The 20146-nt window shown below is 39.1% G+C and overlaps 1 protein-coding gene across 1 annotated transcript; it reads left to right on the forward strand.

Annotated features, from left to right (window-relative positions):
• Window positions 1-3564: 3564 nt before the first annotated feature.
• On the forward strand, window positions 3565-18957 carry cpa6 (carboxypeptidase A6). The gene is made up of 11 exons (XM_054623284.1): window positions 3565-3674; window positions 6836-6911; window positions 11716-11840; window positions 13693-13807; window positions 14414-14515; window positions 14615-14719; window positions 15978-16088; window positions 16587-16677; window positions 17540-17742; window positions 17883-17967; window positions 18425-18957. The coding sequence occupies exons 1-11, from the start codon at window positions 3565-3567 to the stop codon at window positions 18637-18639; spliced, it is 1338 nt and encodes a 445-aa protein (XP_054479259.1). The 3' UTR covers window positions 18640-18957.
• The last annotated feature ends 1189 nt before the right edge of the window (window positions 18958-20146 follow it).

Below are 20146 nucleotides of genomic sequence, written 5' to 3' on the forward strand. Positions count from 1 at the left end.
CCCATGTCTGGTTTTGTTCTTTTTAGGAGGGTATTTCAGCAACAATTAATTACATTTTCCAGCTCTCTTTAAATGTTCACCACTCCTTTTTCTCTGTAATATCCTAATAAAAAAATGTACTTCCCCAAATTCTATTATTTGTTTTCAGATATTCCCCTTTTTTTCCTTGTGAGCTACTCTATAGATTTACCTTTTCTGTCCAGTTAAAATAAATCCATTCTGCTCATTTAAAGGGCTAAAAAACTGTAAAGGTTGGGAAACACTAACATATGATAATTGTCACTCTTTCTCCAACCATAAGCTCTGCTGCTTTGCCTCAGACCCGACTTAATTGAGGTAAACTAACTTAACTTAACTTTTCATTACTGTAAGCGAGTCTCTGTGCTCTGTTATCCAGCAGATTGAAGTCTGCTGGCTGCATATGTCTGTGCAAAGCTTAGTCTAACTCATGGTCCATCTTTTGTCTCATAATGATGCATGTTTGCAAACTTAAGTCCTTGGCATTGAGATCATCATCCCATAAATTCTCAGTTCATAGAGAGGGACTGACACATTTTTCTGGCTGTCTAATGGTCCACTCCGTGCTGCCTCCCAGACTCTGCACCATCTTTAACCCCCTCTACTCTTCTTCTTTACTTCTCCCATCAGGGTCAAAAGGTCATAGATGTGCACCCACTGCCCTGCAGCTGGGATCTCTTAGATCCTGCAGAAGCTCTAAAAGCATCACAAAGAGCTGCAGTTAGCCCCACAATTTGACCAGAGCCCCCCCTCATCGCCTCCACAACCAGAGCAAGCCGTGCTCTCAGCCTGCATGCTTATCAAAGGGCTCATTCACACCCCTCAGACTCTGAGAGGAACATGGTGATTTATTGGGCCTCTGTGCCATTCTAAGATCCTGCAGCATGAGACTCAGCTCTGAGAAAGATGCTTGGTTCTTCACCTTCCCACAGAGCACAGCCCAAAGCAGTGCCACACGCCCAGAACTGCGTTCCTGTGTGTTAAAAACAACACCGAGACCATCACACCGACTCCCGGCATTGCCCTCAGCCTACGTCTATGTGCCCAGCGAGTCATGCCTAAATGACCAGCCAACCTTTACATGTAAGCGCTCTCACTCTCCCCACAAATCCCTGAACATGATACACATGGATCGCAAAGCAAGCATTTTATGAATATGCTACTGTTTGCAGCTGTCGCGCTGCTCAAAAACACTTTCTGGGTTTCTGTTATGTTTGGAAAATATCTCAGTCAGAAAACCCCTCTTTAAACTGTGGTACATTCAATTTAAACTTTGACAACATTTTCCAATAAAGATGTGAATTTTTATGGGGTTTTAACCAGAGATGTATTCTGTGATGTTCTTTTAAAGAGCTCCTGCCATATGGAGGGTAAAAAGGAAACTAATATCACTTTAACCCTTAATTTTGTTGACATGTTGGTTTTCACTCCTCGTTGTCTGGGGTCCCATAGACTACACTGCTATATTTGTACATATAATATTGCTAATAATTGCAAAGTTGACTTCTTTTTTGCATAATCTTTCTCATTGGCTTGCACATTTAATGAAGCTGATGAAACACATACATGAAAGTATTGTTACTACACCAAATGAGGACAAACTTTATGTGTATTTGTCCCACGGGCTATGCATGAACAAATGTAGTCATCTTGTCTGTCAAAAAGACAATGAAATGTATAGTATGTGACTCCACATAGTGATGTGGTAGTGATGTTGTTGAACACATAAAGCTCGTATTCCCTCTTAAACTCTTATTAAAGTCCAGATACAGACATCCAAATAGACTTATTTGGGATTTGGGCTGAGTAATGCTGCATATAAAGTACTGTCAACACCAAATTTAACCATGCCTTTAAGGCCAAGCAGAAGTAATTTCCTGTAGTGGACTCCTGACACATGTCATCAATTTAAAATCATGTTTGATTCTTATTTAAGTATTGGAAAGGTTGTGAAGTATTAAGGCATTAAAAATTAAGTCTGTTTTTTAAAGGAAATGGCAAATGGCTACAAATCCTCTCTATTATGTCAGTATGACAGAAAACTCTCAGTGGATTTAAGTAGTATATGGGTATCTACTGTGTCTTAAATCACAAAACAAAGAGCATTTTATCTCAAAGCCATCATGGCTATTATTTAATAGTTTGTCACATCAATAAATATTTCAGAGTTTGAAACTAAATGCAAGAGACGATGAGCCAACTGCCACTTAAACTCCATCCTCAAGTCATCAATAATCTATTTATTGCTGCTCATTTTGGCACCTGTGTTTTGCAAAAACTATTATATCTACTGTATAATTAAGACCCTAATTCCACTTTTTTTTACATCTCTTGTGCATTGAAGTGGTTGCTGTCAAAACCAGCATTCCCGTGCTGTCTACTGTGATGTCTATGTGTGTGTGGAGGGGTAGGCTTTGGTGGAGCAGGGAGAGTTTTGGATCTGTTGTACAGTAATTGGGTGTAAAACAGGTGGCACACTGTTGACACTGGAGAGAAGCATGTGAAAAATGTGCTGCTGCCATGCAATCACAAAAGCAAAAAGGCTGGCAGTTGACTTAGGCATTTAATCACTATGTTGGGCGATAAGTAGAGGATCAAACGGAGGCACGGAGAGCGTAGAATAACATGGAGAGATACCTAAAGCTCCATAGAGGGATTCCTGGTGGAGCCAGGCTAAAGCACCGGCAGAGCCGTACAGAGGTATAAGCGGACAGGAAACTGAGGAATCAGGGGCTCAATAGGCTCTTAATGTCTGAAGGAAAAGTCCTCACTTATTGTTTTCTGGATTCATTATGTTCTTCTTCTCCACGTGGGACATATTTATCTTTGGTACTGGTCAAGTTTGGTTTTCATCAAACGCTGGACAACATGATGCTCACTGGGACATCCTGCTGTTCTTAGTGGCAACGTATTACAACAATACACCAGGTATTACCAACATGAACTCAGTGTGCATCATGTTAATCATGTTATGCAGATGGACCAGTGGAGAGCAGAGCACAGTTGACAGTTTTATCAAAACAAGAAAAGAGCTGAGTGTCTTCTTCAAAGGACCTGCCCTGAGCCAGCAGAAGAATACGCCTGTTGTTCTGCAGAGATAAAGATGAGTCACTTGATACAGTTCATGTCTCCACACAAAACTATAGGCATTACTTTAAAATGTAAAGAGTCATTTTCCATAAAAAAAAACACATTTCGTGAATGAACATGTGTTCTCGGCTCTCTTTATATGACCCCTCTGAGCACACAGTGATCCGGGATCCAGTTACCAACTCCAACACCGGGCCACGTGACTCAGGTCCTCCTCATTTAAAAAAAAAAAAAAAAAAAAAAAAGGAGCTGCTACTCTGCAATTCCCTCCAGAGCTTCACAGAGGTAGTAGATGTTCCCTCCCGAGCCAGATGATCCAGATGATCGACTTTCGCACCTCCTGCTGCAGAGAAAGTGACTTCTGCTGATGGTGCACTGGACCGACTCAATCACATTTCTTCACTGAGAAGTTGTCGTGCATCCTCCAAAGTATCCTGCCTGCAGTCTTCTCCAGGGATGGAGCCGGACCGCAGGAGCGCATTTGGCGTTTTACTGGCTTGTGTGATAATCTGCAGTAACGTGCTATGTCCCGTCGGTGCGTATCTCTACAAGAACCGCTATGCAGGGTGAGTAAAGACCCCCCATTCATCACTGGGGCTCAGGAGACACTGGTGGACTCTGCAGGGAGGAAGCACTGTTGCTATCAGCAGAGACAGGGCTTTATCTTATGTTGAGAGTAGAGAGAATGAACAAAGCAAGTCTGTATCTGCTCACCATCCTTTTCATCTTTCAGGGTCACATCTCTGGTTTTAGACATAATATAACGTTTTTTGGTTGACTAGACTGATCTTGTTGTCTGATGGGACACTAGGGATGCTTGCAGCAACAGTGCTCAGTCAAACTGCTCAAAGTATTCATTAAAAGAAATTATAGCTGTTAAAAAGGCAGCGACTCACAATTTTCTTTTTGTAGTCACATTTTTCTGTAATCACACGAGAGGAGACATTTTGTCATTTTTTTTGTCAAAAGGCTGTCTGTCTGTCTGTCTGTCTGTCTGTCTGTCTGTCTGCATGTTTATGAGGCTGAGTGAGGAGCACACAACTCCCCATCTAGACCCTAAAAGTAGCTGGTAGTCTAATAGAGGGTCTCCTTGCAAATTTCCCCGCTGCGGGACTAATAAAGGATTATCTTATCTCTCCAATGGGACCACCTGGAGCTGGACACATATAGTAATTTGGGTAAGCATGTCAGAGACATGACTGGGGCATGTAGGGATTTTATGGGCTTTTTGATGAGAGCATTTGATGTAATTTAGCACAGGCAGAGGGGGACCACCACTGCTGCAAACCCCCTCCTCTAAAACAACATATATTTTGGATAAAATCCCCAAATTGCGTACCTCACGCCACCTCTGGTTTGACATAAAAAGGTCTTATGTAGCACTCATGGTGGGCTCTGTTTCTCTCAGACATCAGGGATGTGGTGGGTGTTGTTCATCTCAGCTTCACACAGCTTTTAGTCTAAAAAAAGAATTCAATTGTCAAAATATTTCAAATCATTCAGTAACAGAATTATCGTACATGGAGAAATGATGATTGTTCTAAATCAAAACACTGCTGAGAGTCAACATCTTGGTTTAAAACAAATTGCTTCCATCCCAGAGAGAGCACTGCTGTGGGAATCAACAGACTGACAAGTTAAGGGCGCCTTGAGTGCAGAGAGCCCTGCAGCTGGCAGATTCAAAGCACAAGGCCAGGGCCAACACTGTAACAAAAACAGTCTGTCATCTCTGAGGATCATTACGAGATGGAGAAATGGTTCAAGTTGGACCACAGTAGAGCTCTGGGATGCCACTTTATTTAATCATGGTCTGTGTGTGGTGCTGTAGTGAAGAAAAGAAATACATAAACTCGACAAATTTGCATCAGTGAGGATTGATTGAAGCTGTGGAAGCACATATTTTCAGACTGAGACATTATATTCTACTACAATCTTGTTTTAAAAGTTTTAAATCTGTCTAGATTCAGTCCCCCCCTCCCAATCTCTATCACATCCAAACAATATTCTTACCTCCAAAAAACATGTACGCTTTGAAGTCCATCTTCTATCACGCAGTTGCCATGGAAACAAGCTGTTTTGGGGCACAGTGTTGTGGTCGCAGAAATGGGGCGGCCACTCACGTGGGACAACCGCACCCCTTTTGTTCCTCCAACCTCAGAGTGACCGACCGCCACCTTTGTTTAGGGGGCCCGACTTCCTGTGTGACACATTGTAAAAATCTCTTTGAAATGGGCCAAACATGGGAGGGGAAGAAGGAGGTTTAAAAAAAAAACATGAGACTTGAAAGTGAACACATATACAACCTCTGCCAGGTAACTGGGCCGACACAGAGAGTCTCTACTTAAGAGACTGTAATAAATTATTGGCAGCATGTTAGCTTTAAGGTCAACCGCAGGAACTGTGATCTGCAGAGTGAAAGCAGCACAGTGTTAAATTCATGCTACGTATAAAGAGTAGCTTTGTTTTAATATAAAAAATGTGGCTGCAGATTTAGAAAGACTCTCAAGGTTCTCTATATGCTGAAGTGTTTGTTTAGATGATCTGCCAAGACCAACATGTGAAGAATTACAATATTGTGTTATGGTCTATTTATTGAATTAAAACTAATTTCAAGAATGTATTCCTAGGCCTGGGCGACACGGCTAAAATCTTCTATCCAGATAAAGGTCATTTCATATCTCCATAACAACATATATCAGGATATAGCATGTTTTCTGGTAATTCAATTAATAGATAGTCTATATGAAATAACCACTTGGTTTGTGTACTCTTGTGTGAAGTAAATACTTGACAAATAAAAAAAGTGTGTTCCCTTATTTTATTTATAATTTAAAATCTGAGTTAGTATGTGCTTGTTATTAGCAATTTAGACGACTTCATTTTGTATCACGAAATCTCAATATTTAATTTACTCACAATATTATTCTATTAAAAGATGAAACAATATCATATTGATTTATCACCCAGCCCTATGTATTTATAAACAAATGAATAGACTTTCATCAGCAGTTGACTTCTTTATTGTCAATTAAGACATTTTATAAATTCTTTAAATCAGCAAAAACACCATTGGTTTTTTTAATATGCCCAGATATGTTTAAATAAAGCTCACTACAGCTTTAATTTAAGCCTCATCTCGATCATAAATTCGGACAAAATAAACGCTAATGATCAACAACCTATCTCTGGCTTTAACCAACCAAACACCTTGTGTGATGTCTCTGCCTTCACATTACAGTATAAGATTGAATTATTAATATTTTGTTTAACACATCTTACATTTACAAAACATGTTGCAGTGTAAATCACATTTAAGTAGTTGATTATTTGTGTTTTATCTACAGCTCATATCGGTATATGATTCATTTCAGTATAAAAATGTGAAACAGTAGCTGCTACTGTAACCACCAAATAATAGTTTCAGGTGCTCCCTGTAGAGCTAGAAACGAGGAAATATAATCCTTTAATTGTGTCACACACAGATTGTTTGAATGGGGTTTGACCCTGTCATCTATAGGACTCTAAAAGAGGAACCACCCATTTCACAATCAGACATCTGCTGTTATAAGTGTCACCTTCAATCAGCACAATAGCAGGTAGCATTACCTGGGACTCCATGGCCTAGATGTTTTTGAAATGTTCTGATCTTGCTCTGTTACAGTGAATTTTAGTGCCGTAAAAAAACGCTTGAACACGACACTTAAGAGAGCTCTGTTGTTTTTTGCAGTGATCAAATCTTCAGGATAACCCCGAGTAATGACGAGGAGGTCCAAGTGCTCCAGAAAATTCTGGGACACATGAAGGTTGGCACATATTTCTTTATACACATACATGCTCACTGTTCTGATCTATTGTTGACAGTATGATCCCCATCAGACACCATTTGAAATCATTTACTTAAAAGAATGTCTTTGTTTTAGATTTTTTATTGTTGTGTGTGTTTCCAGAAAACCATATTAAAAGTGTCATGCTTTTACTCTGTCCACATTGTATAGTTTAGTAGTCACAGACACTGGTTTTTAAAGGGGTTTGGATGGTGAGAGAGGGGCCCGGGGACGTCGATAGGCAGAACAGAGAGATAGCGAGCAGCCGAGTGTAGCCATCCGTGACAGCCAGGACATATTCCCTCCTCTGAGAGACCAAGATACTGTTGAGAGGAAAAACCCCTTGAGAAGAATGGAGGGAAAAAACTCAAAATTGTTCGTAAACGATGTCTAAATGTTTGGATCACTTTCAGTTACAAACTATATGAACATGTGTTTTTAAGCTACTGAAATTAGGGGGGAAACCCTGGAGGACACAAAGACCTCGCCTGCTTTCCCAGACTCATTTGGGAATAATTACCCATCAGCCTCAGGAGCATTGTTGACCTTCCTGTTCACATTGTTTAGGTTTGCCAATACACAGCAAAGGCTGTTTATAAAGCAGAAAAACATGATGCAATTATAGACATTCTTGTTCAGCAAATAGTCAAAGACCTTCTTTGAATAATTCATTAAACAGTTGAATAAACTAAAAATCACTTTATCAGTATTATTATCTCCCTGCAGATGAGTGCATTTAGAGGAATTGGGGGATTGTGCTTATGACAGACCAAAGCATTCTTTTGAATATAAGTGTGATGCTTGAGATAATTTTCCAGTATTAACAAATTACTAACAGATCAACATACAAGCACAATGTGCAGCCTTACAGCAAACCTAGTCTAAGTCAATATATCAACCGATAGCAGTCCTGTAGTGTGTCTGATACATTTTAATATTAAGCCATAAAGTGTTAAGCCACAATGGAATACCTTATATATTAAAACAATGGTGGTCAATGAAGGGCTGTAGCTTCCATTGAAAACATTGAGGTTTTGTTCTCTTTATTTTTTATCAAAATTTGGAGGTCCACCAATATTTGCATTCTAATGTTTTAAAAAATGAAACGATGAAACATGATTTAAATGTACTGAATAAATAAAGAATTTAGTTTAACTTAAATCTTAAATAGATGTGAAGCTCTGTGACAGTTTTTTAGTTTGTTTTCTTGAGTTTAAATGAAGTTCATGTCCAGAATAATTCCCTTGAACTAACTGCTCCATACAAATTAAATGTAATTCGACAGTTTACTGAGTAAATAAAATATGAAGAATCCAATGAAAACATTTCAGAGACTTTCTTTGAGAGAGCTGCAGAGATTTGGATCTGCGTGCAGCCCCGTGGTAGTGTGGTCCATTTCTCCAGTTTGGTTTGGTCCTCTTGGGTTGTATTAGTGCAGCCAGACGCCACATTAACAGTAATGAAAGGCATCTGTTCGGGTTCAGGTCAGGCTTTAGTTTGATGGTCCAGAACCAATACTGCTCTGAGCAGGGAAAGAGCAGAAGAAGGCATAAAAGAGGATTCAGTAAATGTTTTTGATTTGTGGTGAGGGATACTAGGAGAGAGCCAGGGTGCTGGTCAAGAGATGGCCAAAGTTTTACGCATGTTAGGGCAGCTGACACGGTGCTCCAAGGCCAACCGAAGCAGTGGCAGCCACTGTTTGGACAGCTGTGGACATGTGTTTTCAGTAGCTTAGCCACACTGCCATGCCTCCAGTGCCAAAGACAAACTCTTCAGCCTCAGGCTAGCCATAGGGTCACATAATACACAACTACTGGGCACTGCAGAAAGCAAGAGAATCAAGAATCAGATCCATCATCAAAGAAAAAACACACTTCTTTTAGTCATTATCCAAGCTATTTGTTTGGCTATATTCTGTGGTTGATTGACATTACATTTAACCTAAACCTTTACAGACCTGTGAAGGAGGCCATTTCAAAAAAATAATTTGAATAAGTGGGGGGTTTTTTTTGCATTTCTTGAAGATACCTAAATAGAAGGCTGCATGAAGAGATAATACAGGTTTAAAGTAAACCTCACAGTCCTGGACTCACTGTTTGACTGCAGGTGAACTCTAGGCAGCCTAGGGAAGAAATGCATGTTCAGTAGAGCAAATACCTTCAACAGAGCTTTGCATTGTAAAGATAAGATATTTCTACAAAAAAGGATAATAATTAACACTTCAGTTCCTGGAGAACATTTTCATGACTGTACCTGAAATGGCACATGAGATATTCAGTGTTAATACTGTATGATTATTTTCAATGAATCATTTGATCTTTATTTCAATTTGATCTATACTTTCTTAAAAACCATAGCTGATGGCTTCAGATTACTTTCATACACTCCAAAACCCAGATACTCATGTTATTATTACATCAAACAAAGAAAATAAGCAAATTTTCACAATAGGGAATCTGGATTATAATTAACGTTTGTTCATTTTGCTTGAGAGGTGATTTAGAGAATTTATTGATCATCAAAACAGTTGCTGATTCTGTTGTTTGATGAATTGGCTTATTGTAACAGTGACTGATACAAATAGAAAATCTCCTGTGTTGATTGAGGGGAGCGATGACAGAATGAGTGACTCTCTGTCCTGGATCCTAGAAGTTTTGTTTGAGATGTTCCAGGGATTAAATCTGTTAAACAGATGTACAGTCCTCAATCACAGTGGCTGCTGTCATTGCTTCCTATGAGTAATTCCATTATTTACTGCCTTTTAGCTTCAGCATTTGTCTTATGAAGACATCATCAAAGTATCTTTGTGAGATAAATATGGTAAATATGAAGCTGAAGCCAGCAGCCGGTTAGCTTTAGGTCTGGAAATGAGGGGAACTAACTTCTTGGGGTCTCCGCTGCCTGGCAACCTCGAACAAGAAATAATCTGGCACATAAACAGGATAGAAAGTGTTGATTAGTGAACTTTAGAGATGCTGGTAGGTGGATTTTGTTACCTTTGTACAGAGCCGGGCTAGCTATTTCCCCCTGTTTCCAGTCTTTATGCTAAGCTAAGCTAACCAGCTGCTGGCTGTAGTTCATATTTACTGTAGACACGAGAGTGATCTTCTCATCGAAGTCTGAGCAAGAAAATGAATAAAAATATATTTCCCAAAATGTTGTCAAACAGCTGGTATTTTGGTTATAATGGATATTCACTAGCAAAAATGTTTTGTACTTTGGTGACTTGTTCTTTTTCTTTAACTAAAGCTACAGCTTCACCGCAGATGCCTTAAGGAAAGCCAGCTCTTTTTATTGAACTATAACTTTTTCTTTCTTGTGTTGCCCATGCCTGTGTTACATCAACCAAAAACAACACAAATTTAATTTATAGCTACCCTGTATACACAGACACACATAAAAAAAAGAAGAAGAACTTTCAGAATGAGGACACAAGAGATTTATTTATAAAGCAGACAAAGAATGCATCTTTAGGGCTCATAAATACAGCTATTAAATAAACTGAGAGACTTATTTGTGAGGAGCTATGTTATCTGATCAGGGATATTTAAGTGCCTTTTAGGCGTATGTGTTAAGAATTTGTTTGGTTAACAGCGGAGTGAAACATTTGGGGTACTTAACCATATGGTAATGTCGTAAAATCGCAGCAGCAGAGAGCAGGCCCTACTCCAGGGCACCAAACAAGCCAACTGAGGATTTTCTACCACTCTAGCTTTAAACGAAGTTAAATAAATCTGGTATGCATTCTGTAAACCATTAAACCAATTGACACATTAACAAGCATGTGTGCCAACCTGCATGTCAAATGAAAGCCAGCTGAGGATGCAGAAACTCTGAATGTGCAGTATTCTCTCTGCAGCGACTACTGTGTGTATCATTTGTAGGTCAGCTCTCTCTGTTATTTTATCAGTTTCCACACGATGTCTGTGTTTATACGGTTGGCCTGCTGTTTGTGCTAAAGCTAACAGACCAGAGTATCAGGGCCTGATAACAGGCGCTGAAAGACAGGATTTTTGTAGCTAATATGAGGTCAAACGGTCTAGAGGAAAAGGAAGGGAGCATCATTCACTGCAGGTTGTTAATGGGATACATCAGAGTGTGTTTTGCCCCATTAACGCTGTAGAGTCATCAATATGCCCCCGATTTAGTCCATCGCTTGAAGGTAGAGACTAGAGGAATGTTAAACTGTCCAGGTCTTAACTAAACAATTTGGTCATCAGCACCAAATGTTTGGTGCTAATTTAAACACCCGGTAGATAAGATAATAAGGCCTTTAATGGGGTCACTTCTTGTTCTGAAACATATGCTCTTTAACCCTTAACTTTCGTTTAGTTTAGTGTTTAAACCGGATCGGTATCAGTGCTAATAATGGTCTTGTTAAGTGGAGCGGGTATCAGCCAAAACGTAACAAATCCACATTAAATAAAGATTCTTGTCAACGTCATTGTTCAGTTTTTCCACAATCAGTTACATTTATAGCTGTGACTGAATAAAGTGCCACAGTAATCCCTTGCCTCATGTTACCTCATAAAAAGATTCTTCCCTTGCAGTCTGGGATTAATTTTAAATCTGGCGAAAAGAGACAGTGGTGTTGGATTGCATTATATTTGTTGGATAAGTCAAAAACAGACATTCCAGTTAGATCATTGTTGTCTATAAACAGTTTTTCAAAAGATTCTCCAGATTTAATATCACAAGATATACAGATTTTGTTATTTTAAATGACACATGTTGTGTGTGTGTCTGTAACCCCTGATCTAATATATTTGTCTTGCTCCTTTAGGTGGACTTTTGGCAGCCCAACAGTGCTACACTGATCTGTCAAAATGCAACTGTGGATGTCCATGTGAAAAGCAATGATACGCAGAGTTTACATGCACGCTTAAAGCAGCAACATATTGATTATCGGTAAGACTGGAAAGATCACTGGCAATTAATAGAGAAACAAACCACAGTACACACACATGCTCGCTTGTGTGCCCTCACATATTTGGTAATCTTGTTAGCCGAGTGTCTACACCCAGAGATACATCTGTTATCCAAAGGGCATTGCAATTACCCAGCTCTCCTCAGCCAGAATATATGATTTGCACATGCAGAGGCAACTATCCTTTGCATGCAAAAAAGCTTCCTCAAAGCTGGGACACACACACACACACACACACACACACACACACACACACACACACACACACACACACACACACACACACACACACACACATACACATACATAGTACATCAGAGCCCCTCCCAATCTGCTCCCAAAGCAGCCCTTTCATCTCCCCACTCCATCCCTCATCAAAATTATCGTTGAAATGGAGTTTTATCAAAGCAGCCGCAGCTAGAAAGAATTCCATTGTCATCTCTGTCCTGAGGGATGAATTGAAGATCTGAGGATGAGGTTTATTTTTCTACTTTGTTTTTGATTGACTGAGAAAATGGTTTACACTGCAGGGGACCGTTTTTGGTAAAGTGGTTTGGGTTGTAGGGAGTGAGGCGTCAAAGATCTCATTTTACTCTTGGGGATATGAGTCATGTTTTTTAGTGTTATTGAAGTAGATATGGATGGAATTGTACATATAAGGACCTCACAAGGAAGTGTATCTTAGGAGAGTCTGGCTGCCCACATAGCCGCTATGAAAACAGATCACATCTTCTGTTTTAGGTTGGAGTAGGAAGTGAGGAGGCATAGGGTCAGATGAGACGCTGGAGGAGTCTATAAACAAATAATGATGGCGATAATTATGGTTTTGGAGCATTTACAACATATTTCATTTACTTATAAATAGCAGTAGCATAACTAGTATCACGTGTGCTATCAAACAGGCTGAGCGCGGATGTAGAAAACTGGTTTAGATGTTGAAAAGAAGAGGGATGAGTGAGAGCAGTTGCATCATCGGTTAGGAATGAATCAACAAGACATTAAGGACCCTTGACCTACCAATGTTAAAACAATTTTAAACAGGGGCCTGCTGTAATTAATTACTAAATGGGAATATATGCTGAATCTGCAGTAATTGTATATGCTATTTTATGTTTTACAGTAGCTATATGGGTACTGCACTCTGTTTTATTTGATATATTTATAGCCCTAGATACATATCCATTTGGGTAGCTTATATCCTCCTCTGCCATGAATGTATCTTTTTTCTCTCATATTGAGCTCTTTATTAGATTTTTTTTTGAGTGTGCAGATATTTGTATAGGCTACAGTTTTACATTGTTTACCCCTCCCATACTATTGAAACAGCCATGAATGAATTAATTAACTGCAGACTTGTTAGTTAGAATCTTTGTTAATGATGAACTTACACTTACATACACAGTAACTTCAGGCCTGACTGCTTATTATAACATCAGACTCTTTCTTATTGACTTATTGTTGGTTCACTCACTCACTTAAAACGAAAGATCACGTAAGGCAAGAGGGGGATAAACAGCAGCAACCCAAACAGGCAACCTAAAAGAGTTTTTGATAGCTTATTGTTGATCTCAAATGATTACATTTACAAATAATAAACAGTATATTACAACTAATAATCTTTTGTAATACAACCAATTTTTTTTTAATTTTATAAAGTGGTACCAATTCTTAACAAGGTGAGAATATTGAAAATACTATTATTAGTATTATTATTATACTAATATTCTCTAGGGAAGTGTCCTCATGTGTTTATATTTTATTGGTAAAGATGTCACAGTGGTTGGCTATCATGTCTATCATGTGTCTGTCTAACTTCCTCTCCTCCATCCACAGGGTGTTTATCTCCAATCTGCAGAAGGAAATTGAAAAGCAGACGGGGAATCGCTCCTCTCGCAAGCGGAGGTCAGCGTCTCAGTATGACTACGAGGTTTACCACTCTCTGGAAGAGGTGTGAAGCCCAGCATCCACCGGCCTACCTATCTCTTGCTCTCCTCTGCTCCCTAATCTAATTCTCACACAGAGTAAACAAACATCCTCTCTAAGGTGCTCTCAAACTCCCAATTACCCCATTCCACAGGTCTCTCTCCCACAGCCTCGTGTTCTCACACACTGAGACACGCACTCTGCTTCAGACACTTCACAGCTGTCGAGTGTTTTCCCAGGTCGATCAGGCCCTATGAAGCAGCATTTAATCCACACACAGATCCTGAGAGGCTACACAAATCTTTAGTACTCTGAGCTTTGATCCTCTCCTTCGCTGTAAGACACACTTACATATGCACGCATGTGTGTGTGTGTGTGTGTGTGTGTGTGTGTGTGTGTGCAGACACAACATGCAGACAAAGACAAAACCCCGCACAAATGCACACACTCCAAAGGCACTTATACATTTGTGTGTTTAAGAAGATTTTCCCTCCAGCTTTGAAATCGCTTTTAATTGTCTGACCAATTTGATGCTCATTAAACCATTCTAATTTGCCCATTTACTCTTGAAAACATCATAAACAAATCCTTGAGTGACATTCATTCTTCTACATTATTTTCTGTCCCAAAGATCCAGAGCTGGATGTTTGAGATGAACCGAACCAACTCCCACCTTGTCGACATGTTCTCCATCGGGAAGTCGTACGAGGGGAGACCACTTTATGTGCTTCAGGTAGGAGAGAAAGCATGAGACGCACACATTTGAAAATTCACATAATGTACAAAAACACAGTTGTGCTGCTCGAAAACTGACTTGTGTGTCTCCTGTCAGGTAGGAAAGAGAAGTCGTCATCAGAAGAAAGCTGTGTGGATCGACTGTGGCGTCCATGCCAGAGAGTGGATAGGACCGGCTTTCTGTCAGTGGTTTGTCAAAGAGGTAATTTTGTTTTTCTGCAAGTTTAACTATCTAAACACTCTTTGAACTCCATTGTTTGCATCAATGCATGTTTCAACGATGTCTGGTATCTAAATGATAGTCTGCAGCAAGCAGCTTGTGATGTTTGGTTACTAGGGTCCTCAACAAAATGTGAACATCTGTTCATTCGTCATGCACGGTTATGCAAATCCTGAAGAATACCCTTTATTGTTCAGATGGTGAACATAATCCAAACGTGCACACAAGTTCCATCACACCCTTAAAGTCTTAGTTACTACCCTCTGAAGGGAGGATGGCATCAGACCAGAGGCAGACATTAACTGTGAGAACCTTTAATGGCTTCTTTTATACTACTTATATGCCAGATGAGTGGGATTTGCAATACGGAACCAGAACGTTAAGATAATTAAAGGAAAAGTCAATAAATGTCAGTGTAGAGCACTGAGTCACAGCCTTTTCTAAGGAATGCTTTCATGATAGACCTCTGCTTAGTGTACTTGACAAAGGCTTAACAAATATTTCAAACACTAGTAACCCATTGAGCTGATGTGGAGGAGAAAATAACTTAAACATGTGCCACTATTAAGTAGCGCATGCACATGCCGGAGCATACCACTTACAGAAAAGTTTTTGTCATTCCGTCTGCAGACACTTACTGAAATGGCCTTCAATGTGATGGTTCTAAAGCTTGACAAACTCACCTAAGGCCATTACATGGACTTACAAGTTTAGTTGGGAATTCTTCAAAGAAGGATAAATGGTTGTAGAGGGTGAGTGATTAAGGGAGAGAAAAGACAAATAGCAGCATGTAATCAGAAACAGACTGACAACAAAATTGAGATGGGAAGAATAAAAAAACAAGGGAAAACATTTGACTCAGGAAAACAGTCAAAGATGCTAAACTTAGCTCAAATATGTGCTCTAAAATGTGGCTCCACTGTCATGTAGTAACTCAGGTTAGCCACTGGAGGTCAGGGTGCCATCTTTGTTTAAGGCTTAAAGCATATTAACTTTGGCCTGAGTCTGTTTAAAGAGCAGGTATAAGCAGTATTTACCCAGATCTCCTCGCTCCAATTGACATCTATAGTCTTGAGTATTAACCTACTGCACTTGTGCATTGAAAATACTCTGTTAGCAATCCTGCATAAGGTTAAAAAATTATGAAAACATAGCTTAGTAATTAAATTAAATTGTATGATTAAACAGCAGTCTAGATCTGTGCTCTGTACTTATACTGTTTTTATATTATAAATTTAAGGCCATCAACTCATACCAGCATGACTCTGTGATGAGACGACTGCTTAACCAGCTCAACTTCTACATCATGCCTGTCTTCAATGTGGATGGATATCATTTCAGCTGGACTACGGTACGGTACTGCAGATTTCTCTACATGCTCATCAGAGACTAAATCCTGCTGTTGATTACTTTCATTTTCAAGCCTGAGTGTGAATGTTTTGTTGTTTTTAGTCATTTTTCTGAAGTATTCTGATACCTAACAGAATGTAGGGCCTATCAGCGAGACACAATTATTTTATTCAGGTGCATGTATTCAGAATAATAACTGGTAACACATCACTCCTACTCAAATATTTTGAATACTTTCAATGCTGTTTACTGAATATTTTGTGTCCATGTGGTTTAGACATTGTAATTGAAAAACTAAACAGCAGAGCGATAACCATGTGTTTGTTTTTTTCAGTTTTCAGCCCTTATGTCAGTATAAGCATCTATGAAAACTAAAAGACCAACTAAAGCTGAATGAGTGACAGATGGACTATTTTGGAGATGTCAGGAAGCTTCATTTGTCCATTTGTCTGCCGGTCAGTCGACATACACAGTGACGGTCTCTTTGTTTTTTCTGTAGGATCGGTTCTGGAGAAAAACACGGTCCAAAAATCACCGGTTCCACTGCAGAGGAGTGGATGCCAACAGAAACTGGAAAGTGAAATGGTGTGGTGAGTTCAAGAACACTGACCTTTAGCTGAAATCTGAGGAAAATCCTCTGATTCTCTCTCACACATGGAGACACTCACACTGCAACTTTCCCTGTAATCTGTTGCTGATGTAGTTCTTTTCTGACTATTTATCAGTGTAAGCTGTGGCTAAAATATTTGTGTGGTGACAACAACTTGTGTCTGATGTCATTTGGTCTCTGGTGGAAGATGGGTGGGCTGTTCTGCTGAATCATCATCTTCACCGTGGGAGGGCTCTGATAATTTATCAGAGATGTTTGCGGTACAGACAGACATACAGATGTGATGGCAGATGACAGAAATTGAGGAACCACGTTTTGCTGTCTCGAAGGAATATTAAATCACAAAGTTGCTATTTTGGGACTTGATTTAAAAGCTGACGTCAGTGAAATGTTTATGTGGCCATGTAGTACATGAAAGATTGAGAGTTTATACATATGCAAAGTGGAAATTTAAACTGATTTCACAGAAAACTCCATAGTTTATATTTCTAGCAATGGACTACTGGAGAACTGCATAAATCAGGAGATAGCTTTCTGAGATAACTTTCAGCCTGATTGAAGTCCATGCAAATGATCTACAATTTTGACCACTACATTGTTCCTGCAATTCATAGATATGACTTGTATCAAGAGGACTTTTATATGCAAACATCAATGCAGCCTTTTTTTTTTGTTTGGGACTGTTTTCCTTTGCATTAAAATGTGATTTATTTTTCAATTGTTGTCACTGAATATAAGATCAGAACTATTTTAATAACAAGTTTGAAAATCTAAATGGATTATGATCAAAATATATTACGGTGTGATTAGTAGAATGTTTTTTTTCTCTTTTCTTTTCCCAGAGGAGGGGGCCTCCTCTCATCCCTGTGATGACACCTACTGTGGTCCCTTCCCCGAGTCTGAACCCGAAGTCAAGGCCGTCGCCAAGTTCTTGCGCAAGCACAAGAAACGCGTCAAAGCATATATATCCATCCACGCCTACGCCCAAATGCTGCTTTACCCATATTCCTACAAGTATGCCACGATCCCCAACTTCAACTGCGTGGTAAGACATCCATGATAATAAACCAACTTATCCATCCATATGTTGGAGTTACTTCACTGGAACGCCTTGATATTAAATCCTACTGTTCAGACATATATGTATTATCACTAATGAGCCTGCCTTCTGCTTTCACTGTCCAGGAGTCAGCAGCTCACAATGCAGTGACGGCCCTGTACTCTGCCTACGGAGTGAGGTACAGATATGGACCCGCCTCCACCACCCTGTGTGAGTACTGCTCCTTGTCTTCATGTGTCTTCCAAGTTTAGAAAACAAAACAGAATGGATTATTTGTCATTTCGCACTTGTTGCTTTGTGCAACCTCATCTGTGTTTTTTAATTTGCCAAAACGGAAAATTGATTCTTATTCATGTTTTTAAGTAGGCAGAAGTGCCAGTTTTTCTATAAATACAAAATCTATTTTTTCTTGCACTGAACGTACCCCATGAGAGGAGATGTAATACCAGTAAGAAGGAAATGCTTTTAGACTCACCTTAAATTGAGACAATTTGTTGCCAGCAGTGGTGGAATAATTTTCAAATCATTAAGTTAAGTAGCTAGGCAACACTTACAAAAAAAAGTCTTGCATTCAAAATGTTACTTAAGTGAAAGTACTTCTAAATAATTATATAACAGAAAACTGCCCTTAACTTTTCTTATTCTGTTTGTTTAACTTTTTCCACAGATGTGAGCTCAGGCAGCTCTATAGACTGGGCCTACAGAAACGGGATCACTTATGCGTTTGCGTTTGAGTTGAGGGATACAGGACACTTTGGCTTCCTCCTGCCTGAGTCCCTGATCAACCCAACCTGCACCGAGACTCTGAGGGCGGTGAAGGCCATTGCATCAGGTCTGCTTAAGAAGTGTGACACAGACAGGGACAGATTTCCATATATATGAGCGCACTGTAGGTCCCCGGAGCTCCACCTTCACAGTTACTTATCTCAACACCTCATATTCCTCTGAGATCTCATATTCCTCCCAGATATTATCAGGTGAAGGGCTGAGAAGGACCAGCAAAGTATGAATTTTAATTTGCCTTTCTCGTGTTTGAGGTTGTTCGCCTTATTTTCCTTTTCTGATGAGATCTGATAAGTACAATAAGATCCGACATACGGAGTCAGAATCAGTGGGCCGTTACATGTACCATGCAAATCCAATGTGCTGAGCTTGAATCATGTCTAGCATCTAATCTTGTCCTCCTTCCCCAAAATATTTACGGCCACAAATATATTAGTAATGCTGACTTTTCCATGATATGAGATGAATGGTGGTCATGTGAGCACTTGTCACAATACAACAGCACTTTTTTTTTTTAAAGAAACAGCTAAGATGTTATTGTCTTCCAAAAATATGTAATGTTATTCAAATGTTTCACATGAACTGCTTTTAATTACCCTATCGCTATTCTTATTCTGTTTGCGTTTTATTTTGAAATGAGTCCCACCAAGTGCCAGTACCTTTATGTAAATGTATCAATGCCTTTATTACTGCAACATTGTTGGTGTAAATACATTATGCTATCACCTGACAGTCTTGGGTTTGGTTTAAATCAAAATGTATTTGTTAGATTCTTTTTTTTTTTTTTTGGTTTAGACTGATATTTGGATTGAATTACTTTTTACTTCTGTATCTTACTGTGTCATTACTCAGGTATGGATCAAAGACAAAGTCAGAAATGTTTACCTTTGACAGCTCATGTTCTTGATATGAGGTTCTTATAAATGGATGAAATCTGACTAAATAAATGTTCTTATATGACACCGTAAATGTTCATGTTGTCATCTCTCTCTAATTAAGTCAGCCACATGTCACAGTTGTGTTAATATAATATCATATTTGTGTTTTCCACATGTTTGTTGCCTGACTTGTATTATGATAAACTCACTGACATTTTATAGCTCAATATGTGACAGATTTAAGCACAAGGTCTTCTTACAAACATCCTCCGCTTTTCTTTTCCACGCTCTGCTCTTATTTATGGATTCAGAAATGGTTGAGCTGACATCCCAAAGTGAAAGTGAACTCTGCCGCCCACAAGTGCCAAATCTGTGTTGTCAAATTGCCAGATTTCCTGGATGTATTTTCTGTCGAACTTTGCTAAATGTTGCTCAAAGCTGTAAATGGCAGTGTAGCTAAACATATAGGTACACACAGTCATAGATGATGTAACGCATTTAGCAAAGTGATGGTAAGGTTGAACAAAAAGGTATAGTGGTATCTGCAACATAATAACCATAGACAATAATGTAATGTGAGGAATTACTGTTTTAAGATAATGCTTTAAGTTTCATTTATGATCATGAAGAAAAAAAAAGAAATGTTTTTTGATGTGTTTATATCTGTAAAATGTCTAAATGCTAGATTTAATTATGTTCTTATTTTCGATTACATATTTCTGAGAATA

Source organism: Anoplopoma fimbria, chromosome 21 (assembly GCF_027596085.1).
Source record: "Anoplopoma fimbria isolate UVic2021 breed Golden Eagle Sablefish chromosome 21, Afim_UVic_2022, whole genome shotgun sequence".
NCBI classification, from domain to species: Eukaryota; Metazoa; Chordata; class Actinopteri; order Perciformes; family Anoplopomatidae; genus Anoplopoma; species Anoplopoma fimbria.

What these genes read in the sequence shown, in the direction of transcription:
- cpa6 (XM_054623284.1), top strand. Translation starts at nt 3,565, where the DNA reads ATGGAGCCGGACCGCAGGAGCGCATTTGGCGTTTTACTGGCTTGTGTG. An exon ending in AAATTCTGGGACACATGAAG is followed by an intron (nt 6,912 to 11,715) that starts GTTGGCACATAT and finishes TTGCTCCTTTAG; the next exon opens with GTGGACTTTTGGCAGCCCAA. An exon ending in TTTACCACTCTCTGGAAGAG is followed by an intron (nt 13,808 to 14,413) that starts GTGTGAAGCCCA and finishes TCTGTCCCAAAG; the next exon opens with ATCCAGAGCTGGATGTTTGA.